Genomic DNA, 21,442 nt, shown 5'->3' on the forward strand with positions numbered 1-21,442 from the left:
TCTAGGAGCTCCCTCCTGCAATCCGTGCCACGGATCACGCAAGGGAGCGCTACCTACCCACCCTAAGGAGGAGCCCTTCAGGGACAGGTAGTTGGGGCATGTGTGTGTCTGCCGGGGCCCACAGCAAGCTGGCCCTGCTGCATTCTGAATCTGATACCTACTGTGTAGAGTCTACAAAGGCAGCCCAACATGTAAAACACCATAATATCCTAACATCAAAGTTACAGTGGCAGGTATATCAACTTCAAGTGTGAACCTGAAAGGGCTGAATTCTTCTCATTAAGTACTGTTTTCCTCCTAATATAACAGTAAGCCATATTATCAGCGAACTTGGCTACTTCACTGCTCACCCCAGATCATTTATGAACAAGTTAAAAAACACAGGTCCCAAAACAAAACCTTGGGGGACTCTATATATTATATCCCTCCATTTTTTAAACTGACCATTTATTCCTATACTGTCTGCTTCCTGTTCTTTAACCTGTTACCAATCCATGAGACCCATCTCCTTATCTCTCACATTGTCTTCTCCCCTCTGCAAGAGTGGAGGACCAAGTAAGATGGTCCGTCCCCGGAGACTAATGAATCCTGAGGGTTTTCTGATGGCTCTAGGGAATTTTCCGGCTGATAGAATTGACGGTCCTGTCGAAACCCTGGCCACGCTGTGGAATACAGAAATGGCCCGGGCAGTTGACACGATCGCCCCGGTGCGCCCTCTCCGTTGCAGAGCTCAATTGGCTCCCTGGTTTACCCCGGAGCTAAGAGTGATGAAGCAAGAAAGGAGACGGCTTGAGTGCAAATGGAGGCGAACTCCCGACGGCTGTAATCATGCACTTGTGAGGGTCTCTACCAAACTCTATGTGAAGGCAGTGAGAGCAGCAAAGAAGCAATACTTTGCTGTCTCTATTCAGTCATCTCTTAACCGCCCAGCGGAACTTTATAAAGTTGTCCGGGGACTTTTACACTCTGGTCCCCAGGACGCAATAACACCATCAATTGCCCGCTGTAATGAGTTTGCGCGACACTTTCGTGATAAGATCATGAACATCCGCCGGGACCTTGACTCCATTATTGTAGCAGTTGATCCTAATGAGGTGTCCAGAGCACAGTCTTGTCCTGTTTTACTGGATGAGTTTCAGTTGGTACAGCTCGAGGATGTGGACAAGGTGCTCGGACAGGTGCGGGCGACCACTTCTGCTCTGGATCCTTGCCCCTCATGGCTAATAAAAGCTAGCAGGAATGGAACAGCCGGCTGGGCCAAGGAGGTGATTAATGCCTCTTTACGAGAGGGAGTGGTCCCACCCTGCCTGAAACAGGCGGTGGTGAGACCGCTCCTAAAAAACCCCTCCTTGGACCCTGATAATTTGGACAACTATAGGCCGGTAGCAAATGTTCCATTCCTGGGCAAGGTCCTAGAGCGTGTGGTCGCTCGCCAACTCCAGGCTCTCTTGGATGAAACTGATTATCTGGACCCATTTCAATCGGGCTTTCGGCCGGGGTTTGGTACAGAAACGGCCTTGGTCGCCCTGTATGATGACCTCTGTCGGGAGAAAGACAGAGGGAGTGTAACTCTGTTGGTTCTCCTTGATCTCTCAGCGGCGTTTGATACCATCGACCATGGTATCCTTCTGGAGCGACTTACAGATTTAGGAGTGGGAGGCACTGCTTGGCGGTGGCTCTGCTCCTATCTCGGGAATCGTCTCCAGAAGGTGATGCTGGGGGAACATTACTCGAGTCCCTGGGTACTCCAATATGGGGTCCCGCAGGGTTCAGTTCTGTCCCCCATGCTTTTCAATATCTATATGAAGCCGCTGGGTGAGGTCATCAGGAGTTTTGGAGTGCGTTTCCAGCAATATGCTGATGATACGCAGCTCTACTACTCCTTTTCATCTTCGTCAGGTGAGGCTGTTGATGTACTAGACCGCTGCCTGGCCGCGATAATGGGCTGGATGAGAGCTAATAAACTGAAACTCAATCCTAACAAGACTGAGATGCTGTTGGTGGGAGGGCCCTCTGCCCAGATGGTTGACGTTCGACCTGCCCTAGATGGGGTTACACTCCCCCTAAAGGAGCAGGTACGTAGTTTGGGGGTCTTATTAGATCCTCTCCTGTCACTTGAGGCTCAGGTAGCCTCGGTGGCACGGAATGCATTCTACCAGCTTCGGCTGGTAGCCCAACTACGACCCTATCTGGACAGGGAGAATCTCGCCTCAGTTATCCATGCTATGGTAACCTCTAGATAGGACTACTGTAATGCACTCTACGTGGGGCTACCTGTGAAGACAGTTCGGAAACTTCAGCTAGTGCAAAATGCTGCGGCCAGAGTTCTCACTGGGACAAAGAAATTTGACCATATAACACCTGTCCTGGCGCAGCTGCACTGGCTACCGATATGTTTCCGGGCCAGATTCAAAGTGTTGGTTCTTACCTATAAAGCCCTAAACAGCATCGGACCGCAATACCTGGTGGAACGCCTCTCTCGCTATGTACCTACCCGTTCACTACGCTCGACGTCGAAGGCCCTTCTCCGGGTCCCAACTCATAAAGAGGCCCGGAGATCAACAACTAGATCTAGGGCCTTCTCGGTGGTGGCCCCCGAACTATGGAATGCCCTCCCAGACGAGATACGCCTGGCGCCTTCTTTGTTATCTTTTCGGCGCCAGGTAAAAACCTACCTTTTCGCCCAGGCTTTTTAAACATTTTAAATTTAATTTTAAACCTAATATGGATTTTAATTTATAAACTCAATGGCAATTCTATTTTGGATTTTTATCATGTTTAATGTTTTTATAATTGTATTATATTTTTCACACTTGCTCATATTTTAATTGTGATTTTATTTGTTGTACACCGCCCTGAGAGCTTTCTGCTATAGGGCGGTCTAGAAATGTAATTAAATAAATAAATAAATAAAAAATAAATCCTATGACTACTAACTTTATTTAGTTGTCATTGGTGAGGGACTGTATGAAAAGCTCTTAGAAAGCCCAAGTACAAAATGTCTCCTGCATAATCCCAATCCATGTGTTTATAGATACTCTTTTGCAATGAGATACTATGTACAAGGGAGCTTTAACTCTTATTTATGTGGAAATGGTTCAGTTTCCTTTCCATACTTAAAACAGGATAAAATATTTAGCTTATGATTTCCCTTCTTTACCTAGGATCCATTTCCATTATCTCTCATTCTGTAGTCAACTACATTTGCATACATAATCTGGTTAACCAATCATACAATTAGTAAATTACTAAATTAATCACCTAATTATTTCTGCTGACAGTTAATGACAATCCGTTTCCCAAGACTATTATCTATTTCCCAAATCTAACTGTTTATTCTTTAGTTCTTTACAGCACAATTCTGTTTGTGTCTAGTTAGAAGTCAGTCCCATTGAGATCAGTGAAGCTAACTCCCAGGTAACTGGGCATAGGATCGCAGCGTTAATGCAATGTATTCTCAAAAAATCCTATTTCTTTTCTACCCTTTTGCCAGACAGGAGTTTAACAGCCGCTTTTAAACTGTGCTACTGTTTAGAGTAAACTCTAGTACTAGTACTCCAGTCTAGTACTTATCCAGTAGTGTAGTGGCAAATTCAGAAGTCCAGAGTCCCTTCATGATAGTCACAGCCATGCCTCTCCCTCTTGTTTTGCTGCTGGGTTGAGAATGAGATCCTTGTTAATGCCTTCTCCCACAACAAGAGACATCCCTAGGAGCCATTAGGAGAGTATTAGCTACTGAAAAGAGTCTTCTCAGAGGTTGACTCACCTCCTTCCACACTGATAGGCTCCAATCAGCAGGAAAGGAGAAGGAAGCATGTTAAAAGACTCTTTTCAGTGGCTAACACACTCCCTTTTCATGCCGATTGGCTCATAGGATTCTGGAGACATAGGGATTCTGCTGGGACCGTTCTCCCAAAAAAGTAAGGGGTATAAGACCCCCTGAGATCCTGGATGACTACACCCCTGTACTTATCCTAAGTGTCCAATTTCAACCAAAATATTGTGTTCCTTTGAACACTGATTAAAGCTTCTCCTGAAATATTACCTGCCCCTGTACTGGATAAATTCTACTCATGGTACTGCATCTTACAGAATGTGCAAGGGTCCATGCACCAAGCCATAGTTTTGAACCAGTGCCCTAACTATTTTATTTGAGGATGGCACTTTTATTAAAATAAAAACACACCCAGAAAACCATAGTTAAATTAAATAAAATGGAGGATTTTTTTTTTTGCGTATTTCGGCAAGAGTGCCAGTTCATACAGTAGAACAATTGGATACCAATAAGATGGAACATGAAAATCCTTTTCAATAACTTTCTTTATATTGTTGTGCACTCCCCAATATCTTAGCGATGAGAGACTTCCAAATGGTTCCAGCACTCACCCAAGGTTCAGTTTCTTTGGAATGAAGGTAAGCGGAGACTGTGGTGTCTTTAGAGTATATGGCTTTATTTACACATATATACAACCTGAGCATGTGATGGAAGGAGCTCACCGTATTAACACTCCAACAGATCTTGCTTCCTTATTTGGTTTCTGGGGTGGCCTCCCAAAGCCATGGCTTGGAATTCAGCACACAGAGCAGTTAAGCCTCTCACTGTCTTTTCAGCTCCCCAGCTCCAGAGTAGACTAAAAACACAAAATCTACCTCCTGCCCCAACCAGGTGAGGGATGTGTGAACTATCTTCCTAAAAGAGCATCATCCACCATTTGTTCCTATGGCAACACATCTGTTCTCAACCAAGTCTTCAGACATATAAATCAGGTCTATCAACTTATGAAAGAAACTGGTTTGACCAGTGCAGCAGGTTCCTCTACTACAGAATTACAGGCTTGGAGGGTACCTACAGACATTATCCAAATCCAACCAATATTTTTTAGTATATACAAAATGGTTTTCCTATTACAGTTAGACTTCATAGTATACAAAAATCATGGTATTCAACTGTATTGTTATACAGTGCATGGTTTTAATACATCTGTAAGGGGCATGGTTTTTCAGTGAAAGGAAAAGGCATGAAAATATGATATAATGGCTAAGCTATAGCAGTTTCTCTAAGATGAGAAGAGGAGGAATGATTAGTCAAAACATTAAACTTCTCCGTGGTATTTAACTGCCTACTCACAATGGCAGATATTACTGCATGATAACAGAAAACATTTTTCAGAGAGAATATGAATCTCTTGCTGTGTATACAACTCCTCAATTAACCTTGAATGTCCCAGGGTAATTATCATTCAGTTTTTCTTGCATATATATTTGGCAAACCTCTTGTAATTTTGGTAATGGTTTGTCGTTCCGTAACTTTTTGGCATACTTTCTGTTTGTGCTGGAGAAAATAAACAAATCAAATTATATTTGTGCTTGAGATTCTGGAAAGTATGCTATATACACCTCAAAATGTAATGTTTACTGTATATTTGCAAAACGTAGTTAAATCTTTAAATAGGAACTCTTTCTGTAACTGTTTCCTAGGAGGCAAGCTTGAAAACACTTGCAAAAATGTAATCTAAAACTGGAGCTGGAGGACAAGCTTTCTTCATTATAAAACCTGGTCAGGAGTAGGCGAGAGTATTATTAAAAATACTATTTTGAAGCTACCTCAGCTGTAAAATAAATAGATTTCTGAAGGCTTCAAAATATGAAACTTTAGGTCATTTCAAATCTGGTTTTAAAACTATCCCAACATATACAACTTAATGCCATCAGAGTTTATAAATGAAATCAGTCACAGGGCTAAAAGTCTTTGGCAAATCCATATGGAAGAGACACATACTCTTAGAAGGAGAAGGGGTTATGGAGCATAATGAGGAAACTACATTTTAAGAAGCAAATGAATTGAAGCAACCTGTTACGAACATAATTGCTTTAAAGACCCCACAGCAAACATCAGCAGTATTGGTTTGTAATTTACCACGTCCTTCACTTTGAACATGCTCCCTAAAGGTTGGTGTGAAAGTCATGACACCTACAAGCACATTTTTCCAGACTGACTAGTCATGATTAATGTCTTCCTTTACTGCTTTTGACCAAACTAATTCCTTTTGCTAGGAAAGGAAAAAAGACTTCAGTTCGCTTGTCATGAAGTCGGAACATCAGAGATCGTGCTTTAATTGAAATTGCTCTCAGAAATGTTTGGGTAAACGTTGAAAAAAGGCTACTAATGTGACTTCAGAATTTTAGCAGTCAGTCAATTAAGTATTGTGGCAAAGGTTTCTAATTACAGTACTGAAGTCACAATCTTATTTTGGGAATATCTTGAACTGGAGGCGATATCATTCAGTAATGACTCTTCTAACTGTATCAGTCAGTGATAAAGATTCCAGCTAAATGAAGCGAGCCTGATTACTTTAATTTGGTTCTTTGCAGTTGTGGGAATATATATAGCACAAGGTGGCTTATTCTTGAGAGGGAAAAGCACTCAAGATGTAGAACAGTTTCAACAGCTTCTTAAGGTTCATTGTATCACCTCTGGAAAGATTTCTGTACAATGCTGGACCAAATTGCAAAAGACTGAAAACCAAGCCTGTTTTCATTTCTGCAGGTATTTCAGATTGTATACAATACTGTGATATATAATTTTTATATAGATACATAGGTCACTCTACCTTTCAAGGGGTAAAGATGGATGCGGTATTAGAAGAAACATGGTTGCATCCTGTTTTTCCATGAAGAGTAACTGTACATAGTAATTTGAAGGCTACTATCCCTAGTGATGGGCAAGCTACATCTGGCGTGAGCGAGAATGGAATAATTTCATTTCAGTCAATTTGCATTAATTTGGAATGAGCTCAAATCTATTTAAGTGTGGCCCTATACCAACGTCATCTCCTGTTCCAGTCATGTTGTACAGAGGGGCCTGGAGGTTTCCACATGACCATCTACCTGTGTGAGTTTCTGCAAGACCTGCTCCCTGCATTTCGGGATGATTTCCGCCTGGCCTGGAAGGGTGGGGCCCTGTATCTCTCCAGCTACAAAAGCAGCAACTGCTGAAGGGGCCAGAGACCGTGTGTGTGTGTATGTGCGCGTGAACCTGCTGCTCGGGATGTCTATAGACTACTGGGGTTAGTTGTTTTTTAGTTGTTTTTGGGGTCAAGATTTAATTTTGGAGATTCATTTTTGCTGTTATTTGGACTACAGCATATTTTTGTTAGACACTGTTGTGAAGTGTGTGGGGATTGTTTAATTGTATATTTATTGAGATGTTCTCATTAGTTTGTTGTTATTGTTTGGCTACTTATATACTGTGTATATTTATATGTTAAAAATAAAAATGCTACTTATTTGCTGGGAAATTGAAGATTTTTATCTAGGCCTTTTTATAAAGTGTTTGGTTCGCTTATTGTGACACATTTAAATGTTTTTTCTTTTCTTTTAATAATGTTATTTGTTATTTAATTTTGAGAATTGCATTATTGTATTTATGCTTTATGATGTGTTACATTCGTGTTTTTGTAAGCCGCCTTGAGGGCCTTTTGGCCATAAGTCGGGATATAAATTTAATAAATAAATAAATAAATAAATAAATTCCAAATTTGGTAGGGGCACAATATCAGGAGGAGGTATCTTCCAATAGACCTGGAAAAGACTCCTGCCTGAAATCCAGAAATCCCACTACCAGAGAGTATGTAGACAATACTCAGCTAGATGGACGAATAGTCTGACTTGACAAACAAAGGTAACATGTTATGAAATCTTAGGCTTAAAGCCAGGATGCTTCTCAGTTGCTGCCGGGCAGCTTGGAATATGAAGTACCAAGATCATATGACTCCCACCCCAATCCATTATGTTGAGGAATATTTGGAACTACTTATCCCAGGCTGTCCAGAAACCACAGATCTGCCTAAGTATGCTTACTGGAGTGTTTTGGCTATGTGTATTGAGAGCAGTCAATGCTAGGACAGTCCATTGTTCTGTGGTAAAACATGGGCTTTAAAAGATCCGGGGTTCAATCCCTGGTATTTCCACTTAAAAAGGGTGATATGAAAACCCTTTGCCTGAGACCCTGCCAGTCAGAGCAAACAACGCCTGAGTAGACAGACAAACAGTCTGATCCTGGTTTAAGGCAGCTTCCTGTGTTTGTAAGCATGGTTTGTTGAATATGCTAGTAAACAAACTAATTTATTATGTTAAGTCAGAGAAGAACCTCAAGGGGAAAAGGCGCTCTTTTCGTAAATCAACCATACATTACAAGCCAGGAAAATACTTTACAAACAAGGAGATTATGAACTGTGGTGATATAATCGTTCCCACTAATAGACAACTGAGGTGGTTGAGTGAAGCACAAAAGGGCTACCCAAAAATAAGAGAGAACTTGGGCGGCTCTTAGGTGCACAGAAATATGTAAGTTTACAGATTTTAAAAAAATCATTTAAATCATACAGTGGTTGACAATGAGCCTACAGACTACTGGTGGTTCCATTATATGGGGATGTTCTCTGAAGGTGAGGAAAGAGGGCAATTCGCTTGAGGAATGTGGACCATGAACCACTCATTCCTTGATTCCAGAGCTGGATGTAGAGCTGATAAGGTTACTGGCTCAGGGAGGAGATGTTGGAAGGCAGAAGTGGCAACTCCCTGGCTGTTCCTCCTGAGCTTCCCCCCCACCTGTTCCCTCTGTTGGAGGACAGAGCTCAGGTCAGATGTAGTGAAGAATGCTATCCTGTCAGTAGTGTTGAAGCAAGATCCAGCTGCCACTTTGGTTGGCTTCTGCATGTGGAATGGAGAGAGGGTGACATCTTGTCCTTTGGCTTGGGCAGCAAAATGTCTTGGGCTAGCCCTGCTTGATCCCAATTTTCTCCCAAACTCCCAAATACAGCATGGTGAGGTAGAACTAGAAATATCCCCTCAGTGTTGTACCACCTCATCATTTTAGTACTGCTATGCTCCAGACTGAGGATTTCAGGCAGGGGAGGGGGAAAAGAAAATTCTAAAGGCACAATTGCAAACAATTCCAACAGGGAAAAAAGGAACGGGGGAAATAGCAGAAGCCAATGTAATTTCACAAAAACCTTAGAGATGACCTGAAAATGAAACAAAAAAAGAGGACATATACAGGAAGTGGAAGGAAGTCCAGGCCACAAAGGAAGAATACAGACAGGTAACATGGCAATTGCAGGGATAGTGTCAGGAAGTTTAAAGTTGAGAATGAGCTATGGTTAGCAACGATCCTAAAAGCAACAAAAAAAGCTTTCTTCAGGTACATCCATAGTAAAAGAGACAGAAAAGAAATTCTGGTACAGCTATTCAATGAAGATGGCAAAATGATAACAGATGACAAAGAAAAGGCAGAAGTGATCAATTCCTACTTTGGCTCAGCCTTCATGCAAAAAGGATCTATGACCCTCCTGAGAAACGAGAAGTTACTGTAAACCGCCCAGAGAGCTTTGGCTATGGGGCGGTATACAAATACAATAAATAAATAAATAAATAAATAAATAAATTAAAGGGGCAGGTTTGCAGCTTGAGATTGATAGACAAATGATCAAGGAATACCTAATTACTTTGAACAAGTTCAAATCTCCAGGACCCAATGAACTGCATCTGTACTGAAGGAACTGGCTGAAGAACTCTTGGAACTACTGTCTATTATATTTGCAAAATCGTGGGGATGGGCGAAATGCCGGATGACTGGAGGAGGGCTGATGTTGTCCCCATCTTCAAAAAGGGCATATAAGGGTGGACCTGGGAATGATAGATCAGTCAGCTTGACATCAATCCCTGGGAAAATTCTGGAGCGGATTATAAAGCGGTCAGTCTGTAAGCACCTTGAAAACAATGCAGTGATTACTAGAAGCCAACATGGATTTATCAAGAATAAATCCTGCTAGACTATCCTTATTTCATTTTTTTTTATCGGGTACACCCCCTGGTAGACTGTGAGAATGCTGTGGACATAATATATCTCAACTACAGCAAAGCGTTTGACAAAATGTCTCATGATATTCTGCTTAGCAAGCTAGTTAATGTGAGCTGGATAGAACAACGATCAGGTGGATCCACAACTGGCTACAGAATCATACTCAAAGGTTGCTTATCAATAGTTCCTTCTCAAACTGGGGGGAGGTAAACAGGCTCAGTCCTGGGCCCAGTGCTCTTCAACATTTTTATTAATAACATGGATGAGGAGGTGCAGAAAATGTTTATCAAATTTGCAGATGATACAAAATTGGAGGACAGAAACAAAATTCAAAGGGGTCTTGATAGGATGGAGCATTGGGCTGAAAACAACAGAAAGAAATTTAACAGAGATAAGTGCAAAGTTCTACACCTAGGAAAAAGAAATTAAATGCACAGTTATAAAATGGGGAATACTTGACTCAGCAATGAATCTTGGAATTGGTGTTGATCACAAGCTGAATATGAGGCAACAGTGTGATGTGGCTGCAAAAAAGCAAATGCTGTTTTAGGCTGCATTAACAGAAGTATAGTTTTCAAATCATGTGAAATTTCTCGTTTCCCTCTATTCGGCACTGGTTAGGCCTCATCTTGAGTACTGCCTCCAGTTCTGGTCTCCGCACTTTAAGAAGGATGCAGACAAACTGTTACAGGTTCAGAGGAGGACAACAAGGATGATCAAGGGACTGGAAACAAAGCCCTATGAGGAGAGACTGAAAGAACTAGGCATGTTTTGCCTTGAGAAGAGAATACAGAGGGGAGATATGACAGCACTCTTCAAGTACTTGAAAGGTTGTCACACAGAGAATCAGAATTTTTTCTCAATTATCCCACAGTGCAGAACATGGAATAATGGGCTCAAGTAACAGGAAGCCAGATTTCGACTGAACATCAGAAAAAACTTCCTAAATGTCAGAGCGGAACTAATTACTTAGGGAAGTGGTGGGCTCTCCAACATGGAGGCATTCAAACGGCAGCTGGACAGCCACTTGTCAGGTATGCTCTAAGTTGGATTCTTGCATTGAGAAAGGGGTTGGTCTCGATGGCCTTATAGGCCCTTTCCAAATCTACTATTCTATGATTTTATGAGGACAGCTTTTTATTTCCTACCCCCCTGAAGCCTCCCCTTCCTGCTCTATTGTGCTAAAAATGCTCAGATTCAGATCTACAAGAGATGCTCCATCTCTGATCCAGACATTAGCCAATCATACTTAATTATGACATAGTCTCTTATCACCTTTGTTTCCAAACTGCCTGTCAGATTAAAATTGTTCAGTTCATCAGTTGGAGAAACAAGATAAATTGTTAGAAGCAAGAGATATATTACTCTCAGGAGTGCTCAGGAATTGTGTCTTGGAATCTATTTAGATATTCTAGACCAGCCTTCCTCAACCTGGTGTTTTCAGATGTTTTGGACCATAACTGTGCTGGCTGGAGCTTTTGGGAGCTGGATTACAAAACATGTGGAAGACACCAAGCTAGGTAACACTGTTCTAGACTAAGCCTACCTTCCTGGCATCGTGGAATTTAGAAAGTTCCAGCCATTACCTATTCCAAAGCAGTTAACCCTTCAAGTGAAACCCATAGTAGATCTTGTTCCAAAGTTCTTGGCAGTAAAAGGCAGGGAAGCATTTAATTAATTAATTAATTAATTGTTAGATCAGTTCATGGAATACAACACCACTGAGTCCTGGAAGAGAAGAATTAGGAAACTTCTGAAAAATTGACTATGATAACCCTTATTTCCTAATACAAGCCTTAGGCTGAGTGTGTGTGTGTGTGAGTCAGGGCGATGTAATGTATATAATTTGGGAAAAAAATAAAATGGACTCCTAGTGTCAAAATATACTCTTACACCAACTTTGGTACATAAAAAGGTATATAAAACTGGATATACATATATATTAATTTTAACTCTTTTAGGCTTGAGCAGATCTCTTCTTCTCTCTTCCTCCAATTTTTGTTTTCATCCTTGTAGGGTTACTCTATCCTCCTTGGGATAGAAGATCTAATTCAAGTTGTTTATTTTCATATGTATACACCTTCCTAAATTTTAAGCCTGGGCTGGAAAATGGAATACTCTTTCTTTTCACAGGCTAAAGAAATGGCTCCAAGCCAGTGACAGAGACAAGCTGTAGCTAACAAGATAATTTATTTTATGTTCTATGTGAATGTCTGTATGTTGCATATTGTGTGTCTAGCATTTGTTACATCATATGTACATGCCCAAGAAATTGTTTTATTTTGTACTTTTTTTCCTGAAGAAGCAGCAGCGCTCTTTTCAAAAGACAAATCTTAGTTTGAGCTAATTTTTTGTTTGCCAGAGAAGAAATCCATGTATGCAAAGGACTGCCTTGGAATCCTTGTGCACTTAGGCTGCTTTCACACATGGGGATTACTGCGTTAGTTTAAGAGATTAAAGTGATAGTCCTTTTGTCCCGATTTCAAAAATTCCTTTCACACTGCAGTAACTGATTTACCGGCGTGTTGTGCAAATGTCTTTCACATTGCTGCAATTGGAGACACAAGGATCCGGTGAAAAAGGCAAGAAAAATAGCAAGAAACCAAAAACTTCTAAAACAAAGAGCCAGAAACAAAGCACTGGGGAAAAGGGGGAAACGTGATCACCTTAAAAATACAGGCTGCTCCGGCTCAAGTAAAAAAGCCTGAGAGAAGGAGGGCTTAAGCGACAATAGAAAAGGACTTTATAAGACTTGAAAAGCAACTTCAGCAACTATCATACACAATAAGCCTCATGTCTGAAAGCAGCCAGGGGAAACTTGCTGGCATAAAGTGAACAAAGAGAAAAAAGTGGTAAGAGGCGGTAACGCAGCTGAAAGCTCTGCTCATGGCTGGAGTTCGATTCCAACAGAAGGAGGAAGTCGAATCTCCGGTAAAAGGGGTCGAGGTCCACTCAGCCTTCCATCCATCCGTGGTTGGTAAAATGAGTACCCGGCATATGCTGGGGGGTAAAGAAAGGCCGGGGAAGGAACTGGCAATCCCACCCCATATATATGGTCTGCCTAGTAAACGTCGCAAAACGTCACCCTAAGAGTCGGAAACGACTCGCACTACAAGTGCGGGGACACCTTTACCTTTCTAAGATCTTTTAGCATCTGCCCGGCTCCATGGGGGGGAGGGGGAAAAGGCAGGAAAGAACGGCAGGCACATCTCAGAGATAAAACTCAGAAAAACAATGTAAGGAGGACTCACCAAAAGCAAACAAAGGCAAACAGGGAGCAGGCACAGGCAGGAATGAGTAAAAAAAATACAGAAATGTAGTGAGGCTACAGCGAGGAAGCTTGGATGCCTGTCATGTGACAGGCTGCAAGCGCACATCTCCTGCAATCTTCAGGGTTCCCAGCCTTTGCAAACGGATTATTTCTAGTATTATTTATCATGGAAACTAGCTCTAAACTTCGGCTGCTTTATGGGGCTTATTGCATTAGTTTAAAAGATTAAAATGGTAGTGCTTATGTCCTGATTTCTACAATTCCTTTCACACTGCAATACCTGTTGTGTTAAGGAACAGTAGCTTTCTTAGCCAATATACCAGCATTTTGCGCAAATGTCTTTCACACTCCTACAACGAACAACGTCTTGTTTTAGTCCCTTACCTGTTATACACACATGCACTGTAGTTCCCCACGGCTATATATATATATGCTGGAATATCGGTACAATTAAAACATTTTTTTAAAAAAACATTTTTTTAAAAAAATTAAAAACATCTTTTAAAACATCTTAAAAACAATTCCAACACAGATGTGGACTGGGATAAGGTCTCTACTTAAAAGGTTTGCTGAAAGAGGAAGGTTATCAGCAGGCACCAAAAAGAGAACAGAGACGGCACCTGTTTAATATTTGAAATGGAAATGGAATGCCTTCAAGGTGATTCTGACTTATGGCAACCCTATGAATAGGGTTTTCATGGAAAGCGGTATTCAGAGGTGGTTTACCATTGCCTTCCTCTGAGGCTGAGAGGCAGTGACTGGCCCAAGGTAAGCTTCATGGCTGTGTGGGGATTTGAACCCTGGTCTCCCAGGTCGTAGTCCAATACTCTAACCACTACACCACACTGGCTCTCATGTTTAATATTTAAAGGGAGGGAATTCCAAAGAATAGATGCCACAACACTAAAGGTCTGCTTCCTGTGTTGTGCAGAACAGACTTCTTAATGAGACAGTATAAGAGAGGCTATAAGTGTGTTCTATCTGTCACCTCAGCAGATGGCCATAAGGTAAGATGGTCGTAACAGTATCCCACCCGTTGCAGAATGTAGATGTAATTCAGGAGTAGAGAAAGCTTTTGGTTCTGGGGGCCAGATTTTTATCTGGCCTGACCCTGCAAGCCAACTTTGTGTGGCAACCCACCTGTCAATCACATAATTATGATGTCACATGGTTGACAGGTGGCTTGCCCCACCAACCTGTCAAAATCTCTTGCCTTTGTGGGTCTTCCTTTGCAGGTCTTCCTGTGCTTCTCCTTTCCATCCCCAATGTTGTAGGTGGAAAGGAGCTGCATGAGGTGGCTTCAAAGAGTAGAACTGGGAGGGTAAAGCATTTTCCACTAAATGGAAATAACTTCTCCCCTCCTTGTGCAAGGTGCATTTCAATCAGCTGATTAGTGATTGGGAGCATGCCTTGCCCCAGGCAAACAATCAGAACCCCACTTTAAACTCCCAACTGAAGCCTTGCCCTTACCCACCCCATACCTGATGTCATGCAAAGGTCTGGTGGGCCAAGTTTAGCTTGTGGGCCTGAGGTTTCCCATCCCTGATGTAACTTGACCTACTGTTTCATTGGCAATGAGAGATACTCATTTCCCTGGAACAAGCAAGAGACAAATCAAATATTCACCACACCTGTTTCATTTTAGTATACAATTGGGTATTGATTGGGATCAATGGAAAACATTACTGCAGCCATCAACACAATTAAAACAAGTAATGATTCTTAGGGCTCAATTGGCCAGGTTAGAAATTGCATTGCAGCAGAGTCAAAAAAGCGGCTGAGCAAACAAAGGAAAAAATTAACTGTAAACCACTGGTGTGATATTTTTACAGGATACTCAACTTAAGGCTCAAGTGCCTTAATACTATAGTTTATCCCACATTGTCATGCGCTCTGTAGAAAATTTTGGCAGGATGGGTCTGAGGTGAAGGAGGCTTCAGATCCAGGGGAGAGCGGATGAGAATGTTGGGGAGCAGCCTAGCAGTCTGCCCATTGATAGTCCCATCCCAATGTAGGTGACAGGGTTGAGCCACTGGCCCCTTTGAGCATGACACCCATGACGGCTATGCAGCTGGGCTCACCTCCTGCAGCCAGCCCACCCATAGCTCAAAAGGGAGAGCCAGAGGCAGAGTTGGAGGGGGGTCTAACAGTCATCTCTACCCCCATCACCACGGACATGCTGTTGATGGAGTAGGCATGAACAAACTGAGGCCATTAGCCTGCCTACCCATAGGAGTGCCCACTTGTTTGCCCTTTCCTGAGCTGACAGAAAAGCCCCACGAAAGTAGCTGTGCCCGCCCCATCCTTTATTAAGAGGGCATGTCCAGTGTTTTGACAATATCTTCACTTAAGTAGCCATGCCAGTTCATGCTTTGTAGTGATGCTAGATTTTGTAAGCTGTACCCTGACCTATGTTAAAGTTGTGTGCTAACCTGTGGATTAAAGCCCTTGGCAATAACCAGCTCAAGTGCCCCACTAGAGTGATACTATTGGTGGGAGCCAGGACACACAGTAATTCTGACTGGTATTCAGACATTGCTTATTCTTTGTATGTCATGTATGTGCTGTTGGATTAAATGCAATTACAGGAGAATGTACAGTATGATATGAATAATTGAACAATGTATAGTATTTATATGATACTCATGTATATTCTTCCTTTATAAGAGAACTTTATTCACTATTTATTTGCTGCATTTATTACCCACCCTTTACCAGAAGGTCCTAATGTGAGTTACACAATAATAGAACAATAGAGCACAATATATAAATAACCAAACACAGCTAAAATCATGTCATCATTACCGGTCTAAAATAGCAAGATGAACAACCAATCAAAAATGGGTAAAAAGGTGCACCTTTGAATTTATATAAAAACTTTACAAGTTGTATCCAATTAAGCTCTATAAAGTGTAGGTCCATTAAAATTAATGGACCTCATTTAGTCATTAATTTCAATGGGTCTACTCTGAGCATGACTAACATATTTCATAAACTGCATTAATATTTCTACAATATTGCCCTCAAATGTACACCAATCTTTAATCTCCTCAATGTAATATGAATCAATTGGAAATGGGGTGAGAGAAGAATGAAAGTTTAGCTTAGAAAAAAACATTCTGCTACCAGAAAAGAAGCAACAGGCATTGTTAGCTTCATCACAAACCTTGATATTCCAACACTGCCAAACAAAATTGGCCAAAGATGCACATCAAAGCCTGAGATGCCTAATCTTGTCATAACTACAAGAATAGTACTTGTAGTTATATACTTGTAGTAATAGGCCCTTGTAACCTCAGCCCAAGATCAGCACATGCTGGTCACTTGTGCCACAGGACTTATGTCTCTCTGACCATGTGTTGACAGCCTGTGGTCAAGATTACAAGGAGTGTGAAAGGAAGTGGCTGATTCCCTGCTAGCCAGGGAAAAGAGTACAAGTGCCTAGGCAGAAGACAGTGTCTTGTGCATAAGATGGTGGTGTTGGTGGTGGGCAACTAGCAGTGAGAGCAACTGTGCCTGGTAACTAATTTATTTATCTCATTAATGAATCACTTCCCTTGAAACATCCCAAAGCAAGTAAGAATAAAAGCACCAACAATAAAAACATTTATAAAACAATTTCAAGTCCAATACAGACTGGGATAAAAATATATACAGTATCCCTGCACAGAGAGAGAGAGAGAGAGAGAGAGAGAGAGAGAGAGAGAGAGAGAGATCTAATTTTCTGTATTCATGTGGGGGTCTTACATTTCCCCCATATAAGAGTCTCACTAATGTTTTTGAGGTTGGGCTTGATGCAAAACGCTTGACCAAAATTCCAAAAAGTCCTAACCTTCACCAAAGAACCAATACTCTCTGCATTCTTCTTCCACAGTTCTCATGCCAGAAGAAAAAAGAAAGATATACCGGTAAAAACACTAAAGGCTCCTGTATAGATGTGCAAGGCCAGAGAAATGGCAGGAGATTTATCTTTGTAGACAGCAGATAGTAATATATATGTATCTTTTACCAGTGTCTGCTTTTTGTATAACTATGTTGGCTTTCACTGTAGTTTCCAAGCAGGGAAAGACTTCTGCTTTTGTAATCTATGATAGCCTGACAGTAAAACCCAAGTGTGTATGCTGCTTGCATTCCCCACAATAATTCTTACATTACTAACAATGCTACTGGTAAATCTTCAAAGAATTTAAGGAACACTTTTCAGAGTCTCAGTCAGTTTATTTGAAGATAAAGGGAGATTTGCAGAACAGACATGATGATAAATGAAATGGCAAACCTTCATAAAACAAGTTTATGAAGACAGCACCATTTTTGCTGCTTAAAAATATTTAAAAGGTAAAAGGTAAATTATGTCAGTAACTTTGCAATATAATTTATGACTTTTGGAGGGTTATTGACACAAAGCATATAGCAAGTGCAATAGACATTCTATAACTACACATTAGTTGGTTAAGGGCTACAAATTAACATGTTTTAACAATGAAAGTGAACATCTATTCTTCCCCTTCCAAGAAATGTGGAAAAATGCAAGGTAGAGGAAAATGTAAATATAGTCGAAATAAGTCCTTGGAGTGTTTTCAAAAATAAATGTTAGTAGAACAATAAAAAAGCAGCTGTAGAGAAGGGCAACCAATACAAGAAAAAGTATGGAAGGAAGCTCATGTAAATTCTACTTAATTCATTGTTTATTTCACTAATCAATATCACTTCTCTTCCTTTTATAAAATTATCTTTAGAACAGTAATTGATTACTACCCCCAGATACAGAGTGAGAAGTTGGTGGCTCATAAGGAATCACTGGGAAGTGAGATGTAAATGTTTGGAAATACCCCAACTCTTTAGAGCAACAGCCTGAGACTGTTAAGTTCTAACTGCTGAGGTTTGAAGCAAGGTGATCAGAAAGGTGCTCATCTATTCCCAAATGTGTGTGTGTTTGGTCATATTCACACCAGGCATTTATTCCATTATTATTCCACTTTAAACAGTCATAGCTTCCCTCAAAGAATCCTGGGAAGTGTAGTTTGTGAAGGGTTCTGAAAGCTGTGAGAAGGCTCCTGTTCCCCTCACAGAGCTACGATTCTCAAGAGTTTTCTGGGAAGAGGAAATGACTGTTAAATCTCTGTAGCAAACTGTAGCTCTGTGAGGAGAACAGGGGTCTTCTAACAACTCTCAGCATCCTACACAAACTACAATTCCCATGATTCTTTGGGGGAAGCCATGACTATTTAAAGTGGAATAATAGTGGAATAAATGTCTTTTTCCTCCAATGGTGTCCAGGGAGGGGAAATTACCTCCCTGGTAGGTAGGAAATTGGGATAAAGAAACACACTACTCATGTTGCACTTACCAAATACTAATTTTATCTTTCCAGGATATTTAAGCCAGGCGTTCCTTCAGATGTTGCTGAACTACAGTTCTCATTATCCCTGACCATTGCCAATGCTGGCTGAAACTGATGGGAGATGGGAGTTGGAGTCCAACAGCATCTGGAAGGTCATAGCTTTTGCTCCCCTACTTGAAGCTACCAGAGGCTTTGCCCATTTTACATCTGAAAGAACCACTGGAGAACTAATTAATTGCTTTCCCACTGATCCCAATAAATTCCAAGCCCTGTGGACTCTTTTAGCCTCTGTGCCTCCTTGACAGCAATGAGCATGCTCAAAACTTGTCAGGCCATTTTTTGGTTTTTCTGAATTTACAAATATTTTTCTGAGTAACTAGGTTTCCCCTGGATATGCAGATACCTCATTATAAGAGTGTCCCATTTGCTACCAATCTGGTCATCATGGAGCCAACTACTTTACTATTAGAAGGAATTAATGATACAGGGAATGTTTAAACAAATGTACTAGATAGTTTGGTGAATATACAATTATTGCATGATGCTGATTAATTACTTGTATAAGACTTTAAATTAAGTGTCAATGGATATTCAGTTCTGAAGGTTTAGTTTTCCATGTGGTATACATATTGATCATTGTAGCTCTCAATAAAACCAAAATTAAGCCATTCTTCCTATGTATATGACAGTTTTTCTGTACAAATGGGGCAAAATATTAATTGCTGGAAGAGTTAGGGAAGCCTGTGGCTAGGAATTGAATATCATCCCTTTAGCAGTTCTGCTACCTCAGTCCCTCCATAATAACCTCACACAGACATCATAATTTGAGAACTCTATTTCTATATCATTGATACACCTATTATAAACTGCTGTGCGCCAAGACAACAAATGTTAAGATTAGACTATCCATTTGTTGTTGATAATATAATTCAACAATAATATGCTGACTTCATATCTAGATGGGGAGGGGAATCAAAGAAGATACTAGTAAGAAAACCCTCACAGATCACAAAAATAACATTTTGGACTCTAGTCCTGCACACAAATTGATATATACTGTATTATTCAAGACACTGGGATTGAAGTAGCCTGATGCTGTGCATGCAACTAGTCACACCTAACAACTTATACACCTTGACAGGAAAATGCATCTCCAATTGCTTCCATTCTATTTAAGATAGCCCAGATGAGAGTCACATTGAAGGTGTTGTGAGAATGCATATCCACAGGTGTATTAGCATCTGTATCAGATATTGATGTGGAAAAATGCATCAGTGCCAGATGTTGCTTGTCCAAGCAGTAGCCACTTAAATTCCTGCAGTTAACATTTTGACAATAGTCTCACATAAAAATGATCACAGAAGCTGACCACAATATCACAAATTCTTTATGGCTATTCATATGAACATGTCATAAAGTTGGATTCAATTAAGTCCTACTCAGAATAAACTATTTGAAAGTAATGAAGCTAAGTTAGTCATGTCTATTAACTTCAATGGGTCTACTCTGAGTAGAACTAGCACTGAATATCACCCATAATATTTAAATGGATCGTAACAAGAAATAAATTATATCACCACACACACTTGTGCACAGTTTTACAAGCCGAACTGTACAGAAGTTAGTGTAGTATCTAGTATGTACCTTCGAATACTTCTGAGAATTACATTACTAATATCATCAACACTTTGGTGAATACATAATAATGTGCTTTGCTTCCTTAAGGCCTTAAAATTGTACCTACCAAACCAGCTACAGTAATACATTTTGTGAAATTAAATTCATGGAGCATGTATCAATACCTATATTTTAATACTTTAAATATCTGAAGTACATTTCTTACATACATAAGCGCATATGTAACATACATGCTGAGTGCAGTCAACTTACTGAAATTAGTGAAAATGTTACTATTGACTTAAATGGACTGAGAGCTGCATTCTTAGCATGAAATCCACAAGTTATTGTTCTGCCATGAGTACTGTTGAAATTAATAGAGTTGCACAGTATCAAACCTCAGTATACTTTATCATGAGTAATTGCACAAGGTAAAATAGAGAAAAACAGAGACCTTCAGGAAAGCTTAAAGAAACATTAGGCATGCACATCGACATTGTATTAGGCTGTGTGCACACTATATATTTAAAGCATATTTCTTCCCTAAAGAATAATGGAAACTGTAGTTTGTTAAGGGTATGAGGAATTATAGCTTTGTGAGAGATAAACTACAGTTCCTAGGATTCTTGGGACAGAGGGAATGTACTTTAAATGTGTAGCGTGTACACAGATTAAGTTCAATTCATGTGACACCTTTTCACTTGGATAGTGTAATTTTAACAAAACACCTTGTGTGAACACTTATCAGTTATCCTGAAAGCATTTCTTCCCCACCCACCCCACAAAATAGTACCATGGAAGAACTAATGGTCTGAGTAGGTATAAATATGATGTCTACTTTCCAAAAATATCACAAAATGTACTATTAACAATAACGCTACTGCATAAGCTTTATCTGATAAACAAATGACACAAACTTACCATCCTGATCAGTGGTAATTGTAATAGCTGTGAACTCCTTGGGTGAAAAACTTAATTCCGAGACTCCATTCATGGCTTCTATTTCAAAAGTGTAGTTCACATGAGACACAAAATCAAGCACAGTTACTGAGGAATTGATTAGTCCTGTATGTCTTGGAATGAATCGGATTCCTCCTCCACATATCTCACACTGGCTGGCATCAGACCCACATTTCTTACAATTTACACTGTATGTGAGGTCTTTTCTCCCTCCTGTGTCACTTGGTGGGCTCCATTCCAACATGAGAGCAGTTTCATTAATGTTAAAAATAACATTCCTTGGAGCAGAAGGAGGGCCTAAGAAAAAGAAAAACATTTTTTTTATTAGACTTGGTAATATATTTTGAAACCCACAAAGCTCTTCCTTTACAGAAACAATTTCAGTGTGACA

At 40.5% G+C, this 21,442-nt stretch overlaps 1 protein-coding gene across 1 annotated transcript in view; it reads right to left on the minus strand.

Moving 5' to 3' along the window:
• The window catches only part of EPHA6 (EPH receptor A6), a 786,690-nt gene that overhangs the window by 436,327 nt on the left and 328,921 nt on the right, over nucleotides 1-21,442 (minus strand). Inside the window, exon 5 of the mRNA XM_061628042.1 lies at nucleotides 21,013-21,348. Within this exon, the coding sequence (XP_061484026.1) occupies nucleotides 21,013-21,348 (336 nt within the window). The remainder of the gene's footprint in view (nucleotides 1-21,012; nucleotides 21,349-21,442) is intronic.

This window comes from Rhineura floridana, chromosome 5 (assembly GCF_030035675.1).
Source record: "Rhineura floridana isolate rRhiFlo1 chromosome 5, rRhiFlo1.hap2, whole genome shotgun sequence".
Taxonomy (NCBI): domain Eukaryota; kingdom Metazoa; phylum Chordata; class Lepidosauria; order Squamata; family Rhineuridae; genus Rhineura; species Rhineura floridana.